We start from the raw sequence: 13,927 nt of genomic DNA on the forward strand, positions 1-13,927 counted from the left end.
CTGGCTCGACACAATATTTACATGCTCGAGCCCGTGGTTCGCCATCCGTTCGAGGGAACCGGCTTATATAGCGACAGAAGCAGCTGCTAAGCAGACCCAAAGCATGACTGGAAGCGAACCCACGAAGGATCAAGCTTCGGGGTCGGGTTCCTCCCAGTCGAGGTTGTCATAAGAGAGTGTATGCTTGTCAGCAGTGTTGGACATTAGCCGGCCGTCTCCAATGTGAATTCAGCTTAGGCGGCATGCCTAGCTGTTTGTGAAAAAACAACATTTGAAGCCAATCTCAGTGGCAAAGTCTAGTTCCGCCAGATCTTGATCTGCTTGTCTTTACCTCCACTGCCGATCTTTTGTCCATCGGGACTCCAGTCGACGGCAAAGACCTCGTCCTTGTGTCCGGGAAGGTCCATGCGGAGCTTGCCGGTGCGCACATCCCAAATCTTCAGAGTAGTGTCTTTTGACGAAGACACCAGCATGCGGGAGTCGGCGGAGAAACAGCACTGGTACACGGCACCCACGTGACCACGGAAGGTAGTGATGAATCTGGTCTAGTTAGTTGATGTTTGGATGTTGCAAATCTTTAATAACACTCACTTTCCATCACGGCCATTCCAAAGCTTGACGTGGTTATCGAATCCGGCTGAGGCAATATAGGCCATGTCAGGCGAGAAGGTGACATGGTTCACCTCCTTCTGGTGACCCAGCATGCGTGCAACGGGCTTGTTGGAAGCGGACGGCTCCCACAAGTACATTGTGAAATCGTCACTGGCTGAGACCAACCGCTCGACAATGGCGCCGTTCACTGTAGCTGCCTCCTCGAACTTCTTCTTGGCAGCCGCTCTCTTCTCAGCCTCGGTCCCAGGGACCTTGCCAGTGTGGTCATGGTAAGAAGTGCGCAGAGCAAAGTCAGTAGACAAAGCAAGATGATTGACACGGTGAGCGTGCGCAGAAAGCGTCTGCAGCAGGGTGCCGTCCTTAGGATTCCAGATCTTAATGGTCTTGTCATGGGACGCAGTGTAGATCTTGCCGGTTCCACCCCAACGCACGCAAGTAACAGAGGACTTGTGGCCAGTAAGCACATGATCAATGACTCTGGAGACGACGTCCCAAACTCGCACGGTTGAGTCCTTGGAGGCAGACGCCACACGCGGCCGTCCAGACTCTTGCACATGATATGGCTCCCAGGCCAGATTCGTGATCCACTTTGAGTGGCCCTTGAGTGGACCGCCGAGAGCAGTACCCTTTTTCGCGTCCCAGAAGCGCACAGTGTTATCCATACCACCAGTGGCGATCATTGCACCGTTGGGCGAGTATGCGACTGCCAACACCCAGCTGGTGTGACCTTTGAGAGTGTGTTGCGGGGTTCCGGTGTCGCAGTCCCACACACGGGCGGTGTTGTCTCCGCTTCCGGAGACCATGGTGGAGGAGTTGATGGGGGAGAATGAGGTTGCCAGGATGGCTTCGCCGTGCCCCGCGATAGAGGCGGCGCATCGCGAAACGGCTTTCACTCGGAAGACCGCCTGGGGTGTGTAGAAGAGAGATACTGTGTCTTCGGTTGTCTTGACTCCGGGCTCGAGGAGAGAGTGGTACACATCACGGAGGATGTCAATTGTTTCTCCTTCTTTTTCAGAGTGGTAGGCGAAGCGGTAGGGTACCCGCTCATCATCTTCCTGTAGATTGGCGATTAACACCACCGACAACAATTAAAGAGCGCTATAATTAGAAGTTCTTACATTTCCTTGTAGTGTGTTCAACAGAGTCTCGAGGTTCTTGACATTGGCATCGGCGACGGGCACCGAGACTGCAGGTCCGGTGGGCTGTCCGGTTGCTTGATCGTAGAACTGGACTCGGACACTACCCAAATCGGAGGGAATAGTCTCAAGTTCTTGCTGCTCGCGAGCGCGCTCGGCCTGAGCGAGCTTCTGGCGCTTGCTTGGGGGAGGATACAAAGTCGCCATGGTTTAGATATGGTTGAAAGTTGACGTCGTGAGGGAGGAGAGAATTTTTGACGGGCAAAATTATCTCGATGCTTATCGCTCTTATCGCTATCATTTGGCCCAATCCATCAACCCGCCATCAACACTTCCACTCCAAGACCAATTCTGATGGAACTTCAAGATGTCGGATTATTCGTTCGATGTATCGAATTCCCTAGAACCAGCCGGTCGCCTGGTTTCCAGAGCCACCAGTAAACGTCCAACAGCAAGAGCGACAACAACTGCTACCAGCGTCGCATCCCAGGACATCATCTGCGCTGTCAGTGAATCGCGGGGCGTTTCATCTACAGTTGGCCTTGCATTCATCAATCTTGCAACAGCTGAGGCGGTTTTATGTCAGATTTGTGACAGCCAGACCTACGTCAAGACGATCATCAAGATCGGGGTATTCGAGCCCAGCGAGATACTATTCATGAACACGGCCAAAGAGTCTAAGCTCCGTTATATCATCCAAGAGAACCTGCCAGATCCAATTTTCACTTTTTTAGATCGCAGATGGTGGTCTGAGAAGACAAGTCACGAATATGTGGAACGACTCTCATTTCCAGAAGAGATCGACTCGCTGAAAGTAACTCTGGGCGGGAACTATTTCGCAGCTTGTTGCTTTGCAGCAGTATGAACCTCCGATAATACTCTAGATCATTACTGACACTTCTTACAGGCTCTGAAGTATGTTGAAATTGAGCTTCAGCGATCTTTTACGTTGCATTCGCTGCGTATTCGGTTCGAACCGTCGGAGGGATCTATGACAATTGACCTCGCAACTATCGTATCACTTGAGCTCATACAGAATCTACAAAACGCCAAATCCAAGCAAAGCCTGTTCGGCCTCCTCAATGAGACACTGACGCCCATGGGCGCGAGACTGCTTCGGGCGAGCATCCTACAGCCTTCAACGGATCGAGTAAAACTGACTGCAAGATACAACGCCGTGGAAGACCTGACTACCAAGGAAGACATGTTTATTTCTGTCAGACAAGCGCTCAAGGGCTTCGTCGATGCAGATAAAGTGTTAACTGCGGTAGAGTATTCCGTGACACTGTGAAGCTTACGTGCTAAAGATTTCCAAGATCATCCTGGTTCCTACCAAACAGACACTTCAATATGTCGAACAATCAGTCAATAACGTGATTATGCTCAAGACCTATGTTTCTGCGATCAAGTCTATCTTCCAGGCCCTGGCGACAGCACAAAGTGATCTGCTGCGCACGATCCGCGAAGTAGGCACTCGGCAATGTTGAGTGTCTTGGCCCAACTGACTTCTCTAAGCTATGCGCACCGGATGGCCATCGTGCTATTGAGGAGCTCATCAGGAGGACCTTGAATGAGCATGTCACATATCAGTCGAAGCCACTCGACCTGAGAAACCAACGCATCTACTGTGTCAAGGTCAGACATCTTGGGTAAATTTCCATGGTTTGTTATCACTAACAACTCCTAGGCTGGCGTCAATAGTCTGCTTGATGTTGCCCGTCAGACCTATAAAGAGGCGAATACAGATGCCACAGAGCTGATTGAGAAATTATCAGGCAAGCTCCGATCAGAATTGTGCATAACGTTCTAACACGTCCCAGAGACTTGCGATATAACCCTGGACTTAAAGTACGACACAGCCCGGCACTACTACATCTGCATTCCGGCAAAACATCAAGGTCCACTACCCGACATTTTCGTCAATGTGTATCGCAAGCGCAATTTCATTGAATGCCAGACACTTGATCTAGTGAAACTCAACCAAAGGATCACAGACTCCCACAGCGAAGTTATCAATATGAGTAACGAGGCTATCCAAGATCTGCTACGGGACGTCTGCACCGAAATCTCCGGATTATTCCGAGTCAGCGAAGCAATTGCAATGCTCGACATGCTCAGTGCATTTGCACAACTAGCAACGAACTACGAATACATCCGACCCGAGCTAACAGACACCCTAGCCATTAGGGCAGGACGCCATCCCATCCGCGAACAGATTCACTCTGCTAAATTCGTCCCAAATGATGCATTCGCAACGCCCCAGACACGGTTTCAGATAATCACAGGTTGCAACATGAGCGGCAAATCAACATACATCCGCTCACTAGCCTTGACAACAGTAATGGCACAAATAGGCAGCTTTGTCCCAGCCCAATACGCTTCATTCCCAATTTCCCACCAGCTTTTCGCCCGCATCGCCACATCAGACGATCTAGACGCCAACGTCTCAACCTTCGCCGCAGAAATGCGCGAAATGGCCTTCATCTTGCGTAACATCCAGCCACGCAGCATGGTAATCATTGACGAGCTAGGTCGCGGAACAAGCACAACAGACGGGCTAGCCATCGCCATTGCTCTAGCCGAAGCGCTCATTTCGAGTAACGCGCTAGTCTGGTTCGTAACCCATTTCCATGATCTGGCTCAGATTCTTGCCCAACGCAGCGGCGTCATCAATCTTCATCTCGCTGCTGATATTGCGCCGGATTCATCCAAAATGACCATGCAGTATCGCATCACGGAGGGACCTGTTCCGCATCGTCGATATGGTATTGCTCTTGCACAGATTGCTGATTTGCCTGAAGCTGTGTGGAGCAAGGCGCGTGAGGTATCGAAAGAAATGGATCGACTGGCTAGGCGACGAAATAGCCCATCGCGTGCTCTGGCGATTGCTCAGAAACGTAAGTTGCTCTTGTCGCTTCGGGAACAACTATTGCTGGTTCGTCAGGAGAGTATGGATGATGCGGCTCTTCGGGTTTTGTTGGTGAAAATGCAAGATGATTTTGCGTTGCGTATGACTGCTATCAATCGCGAAATGCAACTGAATGATGGTGACGAGGGCGGCTCAGAAGGTTCCGACCGACATGCTTCTGAAAATGTGGGTTCTGGTCGACAGTCTCAGGAGCTCGGTCTTCATGATGATAATGCCAGTGTGGACACTCATGCTTCTCAGACGTTCGTTGTGGGCTCTCAGTCACAGTCGGAGTCCGAACATGACGCTGGCGATGAAGTTGAGCTGGGTTAAACACATTTGGTCCTCAGTGAGTTTCACTCTCATATTCCTACCCGATATTTGAGGTTTTGTCAAGGTATTTCTATAGTGCCGAGGGTGGACTTTCGGTCGCAATATTGCCTAATGCCCAAATATACAATAGCAAGTAGAATAAAAATTCTATCAAACAACCTCTGTACAATGCAGTGTATCTGTAGTCGCTAGGTACAACAAAAGAACACCAAGAAACCCAGCCGGAGGCATATTATCGTCTATGTACGTTACGGGGTCAGATTCTAGCCAATTGTAGGATCACAACAATATCTAGTCAAGAACTCCCATCTAACCGAAATGGTACAAAGTTTGCTTTCCTTTGTTCTTCTTTCCTTTCTTTCCAGTGCCAGATTCACTGTCGTTGTTCGGCTCGGCGGGAGATGCAGTGCCGGAGCTCGGGTTTGAACCCCACGCGTTCGTGGAAGGACCGACCTTGCTGTCCCAACGAACTGTACCGCGGGTCTTTCCGGCCATGAGCACATTAGGCTTGGCGGCCGCAGGGAGAGATGGGAAGGCATCTGCGCTCCTGGGGGCTGGCGCAGCAGGAGCGCGACTGGAGGACGGGGCTGAGTAGGAGCTGGTAGGTGTTGACATCACGGGGCGCGATGCAGGGGCAGGGGGAGGCGCTGCAGCCCAGGGGGTCGCGGCGGCAGCTTTGCCGCGGCGAGAAGAAGAGCCGGCTGCGGCAGAAAGAGGGGGGAATGGGTTGGAGGAGGCAGTTGGAAGGGATCCACTTTTGCCGACAGCGGAGCGTGAAGATCTGGCAGTCGATGACTTCAGACGAAGAACACGGCTGCCGCCGGTGTTTAGGGTGCTGGGTGACATGCCAGGAAGGAGGCCACCGGGCCCTGGGAGAGCCGGGTAGTCCTCGTTGATGGCACGCCAGTCATTCCAAGAGCGTAAGAGCTCAGAGCGCTTTGACTCGTCTTCGTAAATATCAGCGAGTTCTTTAATGAGCTTTCCTAGCTCGGTGCTGGAAGTGTCGAACAACGAGAAGAAGGCATCAATAAGCTCGGTTGCTGAGAGTGATGAGGCGCGGAAGCTGGACACTCTGCTACGGAACTCGGCGAGCTTATTGGCATCGTTGCGAAGGAGACTGGAGGCACGTTGGATTACAGTCTCATGGCGCAGGCGGCGCGCCTGTTCTTGGGGAGTAGCGGGTGCAGAGTTGGCACCAAGGTTGAGGTTTTCGAATGCTGCAGTGGGAAGTGGTTGACGTGAGGCTGGGGTAGACTGAACTGGAGTGGCAGCGGCGGAGCGTTCAGGGGCACGGACAGGTTGAACGTCTTCTCGAGTAAGCTGACCACCAAAGTTTCGTGTGGAAACAGACTGCGAGCTCTGGATCTCCATTTGACGCTGGTAAGCGATTTCGGCCCTGGTCATTGGCTGGGCACTGGATTGTGGCAAGGGCTCAGCGTTGGGGTCACGGCCTCGGCCAGCTCCGCGGCGCTGGCGTTGCGGCTGGAATGGTGTTCGCATGTTGTCAAATTCAGCAAGGTCAACCATCCTCGCGTCTCGGCGGATATCTTTTGAAAGACCCTCTGGGTGGGCTTCGATCTGGTGGGCTTTCAAATCCATTTGAGATTCGAAGACGACGAACTTCTTTTCCAAACATTCTTGATCAAGACAGACGAAGTGGTCCTTTGAGAAATGCTTCTCGAGGGCGTTGTAATCAATGTAGTATTGCTGTTGGCGGTGGGAAGAGCGTCGGTCACAGATGTGGCAGCGTTCATGTTTATCACGGCAGTGGGCGTACAGCTCATCATCACCGTAGAATCGTTGGCGACAGAAACCGCACTCAGGGTGACCCTTGAAGCCACTTTGATCTATAGCACCAGGCTTGTCGTCGCCAGACTTTTCGTGTTTTCGTAGCTCAGCAGCCGTAAATAATTCATGCTCGTGTGTGAAGACCTTTTTGTTACGAGTGCATAGATCGCTGTTGAGGCAAGGTCAGCTGAAAGTTCAAGAGTCGCCTGTACTCTCCGTTCAACATACCACATCATTTTGTTGTGCTTGCTTTTGACATGGCGATGCAAGTCTGGCCAACCCAGACATGCCACATCACAATCTTCGTCTGGGCAGTTATACCGAAGTAAGAGCACAGTGTCTTCAAAAATCACGTCATTCTCATACTCGATTCCCAAGTTCTCGTCGGTTCGAGCGAAGTCCTTTTTCTTAAAGTCCTCATATCGCCGTACTGGATCATCTGTGAAGATAACGTAATTTGATTCCGTCTAGAGGAAATGTCAGCATGAAGGTTCCAACCAGCAAGGTATAAACATCAAATGATGCAGCCGTAGAATGACCTGCAAGGTGACCATACCCGACAATGAGCACAAGCTTTGTTTTTGTATAGTGCGCGCAGTCGAAGCGCACAAATATGACACGTCCGGTGGTTGCAAGGGGAGACCGAGGTATGCTCAACAGCTGAGGCGCAAATAAAGCAGACTTCGCCATCGTCTGCATCGTCGGTGGCAGCTTCCACTGGCTTCTTTGTCGACGTCACCGTAGACTTGGGTTGCGGGACTTTGCTGCTCTTCTCATCGGTGGTGCGGTTTTGGCGGCCGGAATCTCCTCCACCTCGACCACTGCCCCGGGTGCGAGGCTTTGATCGCTTTTCGCCATCGGTATTTGGCTGTGAGTCCCCACGGCCGGGGGAGCTGCCCCTCCACGACCGCGACGACGCCCGCCACGTTGGCTGGGTGCTGTAGGGGGGGGTCTGGTTGTCGGCCATGGCGGGAATGAATGGGCGGGTGGTAGAGGTATCGCGGAGGGGGCTTCTGATGCCAGTGGCAAGGTGATTGGAGCTGTAGAGCTCTTAGATTGTGGAGAGTGGTGGGGGAGAGACTACGGAAAAAATCCAGGTATGTCGCTGACTGATCCCGCATCCCGTATTGGAGGCGGCTCTATGGCCGGCGACCTCCACGCGCTGTTGGTCTCACCTCAAACAAAGAACTCAGCCTCACATTCGGAATATGCGGGTGGTCAGTTCCACAAAATTCATGTCGGTAATGCGGTCGTGCTTGTCAAATGGATAGTTGTGTGGCCGTCTGAATCCCTCTACACTGTAGCGGCGGCCAGCATGCTGACTTCCTGGCTTCCATGGTTATCCATTGAGGAAGTTATCAGCTTTCATATATGAAGATCATATGTTCTACACCTATGTAGGATGGATGTGCTCAAGGGTCCTAGAACAAAATCGAGGACCCTGAGGCTACAGCGTCAGTGGACCGACATCACATATCACATTGAAGGAAAGCAAAGTCGACCTCAGGAAATATCAAACAATGGCGGATGTAAATTGCTAAAAATTCGCGCCAGCATCCCCATGCATCGCAAAAAAAGACCTATCAAGAAAGACCAAGGAGAATCGTTAAGAAACAGGACTTGGACTGGAGCCCGTTCTTCCAGTATAAAAGCTTTCTCCAAAACCATGACTATTCATCGGGGTTGTACAGGTTCTGATTCAAGATTTTCGTCATGGTGAACATATGAACGCGATCTTGCTTGAAGACAGCGCGCATAGCGTCATCACATCGAATCTGACGGCGGTCGCTGGGATCTTGAAGCTCATTCTCACGAATATACTGCCATACCTTCTTCACTGTCTGTGGCCGTGAAAGCTAGAGAGAAAAGTTTAGTCTAGAGATCCTGGTGTCAAACAGAAAGGGCCGCTCACCGTGACTTCCCCCAAGAGTGCGGACAGGGGCTCAGAAAGATTGAGTGGTTTCTGTATAGCGATTAGGATCAGTAGGAAAGATCAATGAAACTGACGGAACGTTTTCACATACATGGAATCCAGTATTCCGGTTGACCTCCTTTTTGGTCTCTTCGCCGGAAGCGATATCCGAATCATCAGAGGCCTTCACCCTCTTCGAGGTCTTGGCCTTGCTTTTCTTTTTAGATGGAGCCGCACGACGAGTGTTACCTCCTCTAGTGGGCCGAGCGCGCGAGTTTTCCTCGGCCTGCAGCTTCGCGGCAAAAGCGGCATCAGCATCGAACTTGTCATCGGGCTTCTGTTTCTTGGCGGGCGGCGATGCGCTTGCAGGCTCGGAGGTGTTCTCGCTGGAGGCCTGACGCTTCACAGGAGATGACGAAGCAGGAGGAGATGGCTCTGCAGCTGAAGCTGAATCGCGCTGGCCATTGCTAGTAGCTGTTTCCTCCGGTGACCCGCCAAGACCATCCTGTTCGGCATACCGATCGAAGCGTTCCATAATGAGCTGCTTTATCGCAGCCTTACTGTCTGTCAGCCATGTTTCGTCGCAAAAAGATCCTATCGAGATTCGATCAAGTGGTGCGCGAAAGATCGTTTTGGTTGACTGACTTTCTGCGGAGTGAGATCATATCCGACGACATCCTGTAGACCCTTGCGAATCCGCTTCTCGGATATGGTGGTCAAGTCGCTTTTGACCAAAATGTCATCGATGATCGTGGTATACTTGTCGCGCAACTCTGAGGATACTATTGCGCGATATCGCAGGGCGGTTAGCAGGGTTGGGGAACCGCCGGCACTTGACACCGGGACAACGCCGAGGTAGCTTACATGACATCTTGTTGAAGTTGATCGCAATGCTGGATCCCGGCTGCCGTGTTTCGCGATAATGCTGAGAATTTCGAGGCGCAATTGGGGAGACTGAAGGGTGTGTGACAGGCTAGGCTAGTCGAAGAGGAGCTCGGAGTTGTCAGGTGGGCTATACTCAAGTCGCACTGGCGCTTAACAGCGGCGGGGCATTAGAGACAGCGTGGTGGGTAGAATGAGGGCGGGAGAAGCTGGTTAATAACCAAAAGGCGACAAAGATGAGGTAAATCAGGAGCTGGGCATATATATATGCAGGGAAAAGGTAGATTGAACACAATTGAGAGCCTCTCCAGAAGCATCTATGATGATTGACGGGCCTCAAGCTGGGGAAATAACGTAAGCAGTCACGTGTCACTACAGTTCCTGCAGATTTACTACCTAAGTCTTATAGTCTCACAGTATTGTGAACTTCAAAATAAAAGATGTCTTGGTGGTAGACAGGGGCAAGCCTTGGTGTCATTCTAGCTTCTTTATTTGGTAGGTATCACATAACACGGAGCTAGGTTTAGGGTGGACAATACCGTAGAAGTATCACTCAGTATGATCTTCTTGCTCTCTCCCGTCAGTCCCTATACGTATTGTAGGTGGATTTTAGGGTGGTAGGATGGATTCTTTTTGTATCGTATTCCTCTAGTGCATTGAGCTCTCGAGATACTAAGAAGCTTGGAGAGACTCAAGCTAGGAAGTGTTTGTACATCTATGTGGATCCATGAAAACATGCATCGGAGAATCTGGGACCACGTTGAGATATTCTCCGATTGAATGGCCGCACAGCCATCAACGAATCTATCGGTTCAGTCAACAACGGTGGGTGATGCTGGAGGTAATGGCTCTGTAGAGTGTGGTAGGAAAGACCCTGCAGCTTTCCATTGGATAGGGAGAGACGCTAATCCCAATTTGACGAAGCAGCGCAAACCGATGCAAACACTGCAAACACTGCAAATCTTGCAAAGATGTTCTGAGCTTATGTCAGTCCGCACAAAGAATTGCTTGGCGTCCGCGATTTGTTTCTGCCCGAAAATCCAACAGCGGACTACACCGATCTATCTTTGCTCCGAAACCTATAGACGCCTTTGGTATTCGCAAATACCCATCATGGCGCCCAGTTTCGACACCCTGTCCGAGCAGGATTTGCACGAAGAGGAGGAGGAGGAGATTGACTTCTCCGGTGAGTACTAGAGCGATTTCTGGTCTCCGTGCCCCTCTCTAACAATTTGATGTGAAGATCTCAAGGCGCAGTACGAAGTTCAGGCTGAGGAGGGATTGGACACATTCGTCGTTATCGATGGCCTCCCCAAGGTGCCCGAGGCAACCCGGGCGAAGCTCGTGGACTTCTTGTTGAAACACAAAATCTCCAAGCCTAACAAAGAGGCTCCCACCGAAGAATTCGTCACCACCAGCGATGCGGTGTTCATGCCTATCAACGCCGACACCAAATTGACCGAAGGGTGCGTATCCGATCCAGAACAGGAAATATGAGGCTCGGTGGATGATTTTCTAATATTTATTGGGATTATGCAGGTTTGCCTTCGTGGAATACAAGACCGCCGAACAAGCTGCGACCGCCGTCAAGAGACTGGACAATGTCGCTGTCGATAAGAAGAACATCATGCGCGTGAACAAGTTGAATGATATTGAACGCTATGGACGCACAGGCCGTGTCAACGAGGAGTACGAGGCCCCCACCCTGGAGCCATTCAAGGAGAAGGAGCACCTGCGCTCGTGGATCGGAGATTCCAACGCCCGTGATCAGTTTGCTCTATACCGCAACGACAAAGTTGGTGTTTTCTGGAACAACAAGAGCAACCCACCCGAGAATGTCGTCGATCGCGCCCACTGGACACAATTTTTCGTCCAATGGTCTCCCAAGGGTACCTTCCTCGCCTCAGTCCACCCCCAGGGTGTCCAACTCTGGGGAGGCGAATCCTTCTCCAAGCAAAAGCAGTTCCCCCACCCCTTCGTGCAGTTGATCGAGTTCTCTCCACTTGAGGGCTACTTGACAACGTGGTCCGCCCGCCCCATCCAGGTCGAGGAAGGCCAACCCATTCTGACTAACGAGGAGGACGGCAAGAACATCATTATCTGGGATATCGAGACTGGAAAGCCCCTCCGTTCTTTCGTATCGCACGATCTCGCTGCCCCTGTCGCCATCGACGGCGATGTCGCCCCTAAGAAGAAGGTCCAATGGCCCGCCTTCAAGTGGTCCTCCGATGAGAAGTACGTTGCCCGTATTCTCCAGGGCCAGTCAATCTCCATCTACGAGCTCCCCAACATGAACCTCCTCGGACGTTCTGCCGTCAAGATCGATGGCGTTATGGACTTCGAGTGGTCTCCAGCCACCGTTGCCCGCGAGGGTGTTAAGCAGTACGAGCAACTCCTCTGCTTCTGGACCCCCGAGATTGGCAGCAACCCCGCCCGTGTCGGTATGATGAGCGTTCCCTCCAAGGAGGTTGTCCGTACCCGTAACCTGTTCAACGTCTCCGATGTCAAGCTGCACTGGCAATCACAAGGTACCTACGTCTGCGTCAAGGTCGACCGTCACTCCAAGTCAAAGAAGTCCATGGCTACCAACCTGGAGATCTTCCGCGTCCGCGAGAAGGGTGTTCCCGTCGAGGTCGTCGACAGTCTTAAGGACACCGTTATTAACTTTGCCTGGGAGCCCAATGGATCACGATTCGTTGCTATCACAAACGGCGAGGCACCCCAAGGTGCTGCCGTCGCTCCCAAGACCTCTGTCTCTTTCTTCGCACCCGAGAAGAAGGGTCACCTATTCGGCAACTTCAAGCTGGTCCGCACTGTCGATAAGAAGACCAGCAACGGCATCTACTGGTCCCCCAAGGGACGTTTCGTTATTGTCGCCACCGTTCACTCCCAGACCAGCTTCGATATGGACTTCTGGGACATGGACTTCGAGGGCGAGAAGAACGAGGCTGAGAAGGACCTTGCCGCCAACCTTCAGCTTATGAAGACTACCGAGCACTACGGTGTTACTGATATTGACTGGGACTCAACTGGTCGCTACGTCGTCAGTAGCGCCAGTGTCTGGACACACTCCGTAAGATATATTCACTTTTTTTGCGTCAGTGTATCATGCTAACAGTATAACAGATGGAGAACGGCTGGAACATGCACACTTTCTCCGGTACCACCCTCTCCGAAAACCCCACCGAAAAGTTCAAGCAATTCCTTTGGCGCCCGCGCCCCGCCACCCTCCTCAGCAAGGAGGAACAAAAGCAAGTGCGCAAGAACCTCCGCGAATACTCAAAGGAGTTCGACGAGGAGGACAAGTACGCCGTGGACATTGCCAACACCGCCGTTGTCGAGACCCGCAAGCGTGTGCTCAGCGAGTGGCTCGCATGGCTCCGTCGCGAGAAGGAGCTCCTGGCCGAGGAGAAGGAGGTTCTTGGGTTCCCCGAAGACGCAGATTCACCCAAGGCCGCCCGCGACGCCCGTCCCGTTATCGAGGACCAGGGCGACTCGGTGGTCGAGGAGATTGTCGAAGAGATTGTCGAAGAGACCGAGGAGGTCATTGGATGAATCAGTGTCTATTTTCGCAAATAATGTGTTTCCTTTTGTTCCTCTTTTCCCCCTGTTTCGACGCTGGCGTTTTGCGCCCAGCCTTCTGTCCCCCTTGTGTTTCTTTTAGGTCCCCTGGGCAAGCCCTGCGAGGATCGGGACATTCCAAAATTCAATAGATCGGTGTGCCCGACGAAATGTGCAATGTGGATAAGCATGAGAGATGGCTACGAAACCAGTTCCTAGTGAAGTTCAACCTTGTTCTATTCATAGGTATCCATGAATAGGGAATATCTGTAAACGCAAGATCTGTGGGATCTCTCTGGGCATTTACGCTGGTCTCTATCAAATCAAGGTGCCCACCTTGGCAAGATGAGTAACTTGATGCGCTCATGCCCAGGTGGCCCCGAGGGTGGCCCGAGGGTGTCAAGTCTACAACCAGCCCTGGAGGTCCTTCCAAGGTTGGAACTGAGCAAAAAGTATTATGGCAACATTCGGATAACCTTGTGTTTCTGCTCCCTCTGAAAAAAGCTACGTTCACCCGTTAGCAAGTCTCGAACAGTCCCTCGAGCTAGACAGTGTACATCATCCGGTTCTTGGAACATACGATATCTACAAGTAAGCACATTGTTGAACCCAATCTAGAGGTATCTACTCATTATGTCAAGGTCACTTCCAATATTGTTCAAGCAATAGTAGTATTCGATCATATTCGATCAATAGCAAAACGGTTGGCTAAGCCGTGTCCATATATCAAGAAAGCTGATCATTTAACAGCATTGTGTATCCCAGAAAATCACCAAATCTCAAAACCAACGCCCT

At 51.6% G+C, this 13,927-nt stretch overlaps 6 protein-coding genes across 6 annotated transcripts; 3 read left to right on the forward strand and 3 right to left on the reverse strand.

Annotated features, from left to right (window-relative positions):
* Window positions 1-296: 296 nt before the first annotated feature.
* On the reverse strand, window positions 297-1,955 carry N7506_004692 (Ribosome biogenesis protein Rsa4; the record flags this gene model as incomplete). The annotated part of the gene is made up of 3 exons (XM_056953986.1): window positions 297-540; window positions 592-1,667; window positions 1,731-1,955. The coding sequence occupies 3 exons, from the start codon at window positions 1,953-1,955 to the stop codon at window positions 297-299; spliced, it is 1,545 nt and encodes a 514-aa protein (XP_056812875.1).
* A 160-nt stretch (window positions 1,956-2,115) lies between these two features.
* N7506_004693 (MutS family protein MSH4) lies at window positions 2,116-4,989 on the forward strand (the record flags this gene model as incomplete). Its single annotated transcript, XM_056953987.1, has 6 exons — window positions 2,116-2,607; window positions 2,656-3,015; window positions 3,065-3,214; window positions 3,264-3,383; window positions 3,436-3,523; window positions 3,569-4,989. 6 exons carry the CDS (start codon window positions 2,116-2,118, stop codon window positions 4,987-4,989), a joined length of 2,631 nt encoding a protein of 876 aa, XP_056812876.1.
* Window positions 4,990-5,298: 309 nt separating this feature from the next.
* On the reverse strand, window positions 5,299-7,744 carry N7506_004694 (E3 ubiquitin-protein ligase HEL2; the record flags this gene model as incomplete). The annotated part of the gene is made up of 3 exons (XM_056953988.1): window positions 5,299-6,946; window positions 7,006-7,244; window positions 7,334-7,744. The coding sequence occupies 3 exons, from the start codon at window positions 7,742-7,744 to the stop codon at window positions 5,299-5,301; spliced, it is 2,298 nt and encodes a 765-aa protein (XP_056812877.1).
* Window positions 7,745-7,876: 132 nt separating this feature from the next.
* On the forward strand, window positions 7,877-8,152 carry N7506_004695 (uncharacterized protein; the record flags this gene model as incomplete). Its single annotated transcript, XM_056953989.1, has 1 exon — window positions 7,877-8,152. One exon carries the CDS (start codon window positions 7,877-7,879, stop codon window positions 8,150-8,152), a length of 276 nt encoding a protein of 91 aa, XP_056812878.1.
* A 295-nt stretch (window positions 8,153-8,447) lies between these two features.
* Window positions 8,448-9,560, reverse strand: N7506_004696 (SWIB/MDM2 domain protein; the record flags this gene model as incomplete). Its single annotated transcript, XM_056953990.1, has 5 exons — window positions 8,448-8,633; window positions 8,690-8,740; window positions 8,802-9,245; window positions 9,335-9,471; window positions 9,554-9,560. 5 exons carry the CDS (start codon window positions 9,558-9,560, stop codon window positions 8,448-8,450), a joined length of 825 nt encoding a protein of 274 aa, XP_056812879.1.
* A 1,124-nt stretch (window positions 9,561-10,684) lies between these two features.
* On the forward strand, window positions 10,685-13,126 carry EifCb (translation initiation factor eIF3 core subunit b; the record flags this gene model as incomplete). The annotated part of the gene is made up of 4 exons (XM_056953991.1): window positions 10,685-10,757; window positions 10,815-11,037; window positions 11,111-12,644; window positions 12,698-13,126. The coding sequence occupies 4 exons, from the start codon at window positions 10,685-10,687 to the stop codon at window positions 13,124-13,126; spliced, it is 2,259 nt and encodes a 752-aa protein (XP_056812880.1).
* Window positions 13,127-13,927: the final 801 nt, after the last annotated feature.

The sequence above is a fragment of the Penicillium brevicompactum genome (assembly GCF_028827555.1).
Source record: "Penicillium brevicompactum strain IBT 35665 chromosome Unknown utg000003l_segment0_segment0, whole genome shotgun sequence".
Taxonomy (NCBI): domain Eukaryota; kingdom Fungi; phylum Ascomycota; class Eurotiomycetes; order Eurotiales; family Aspergillaceae; genus Penicillium; species Penicillium brevicompactum.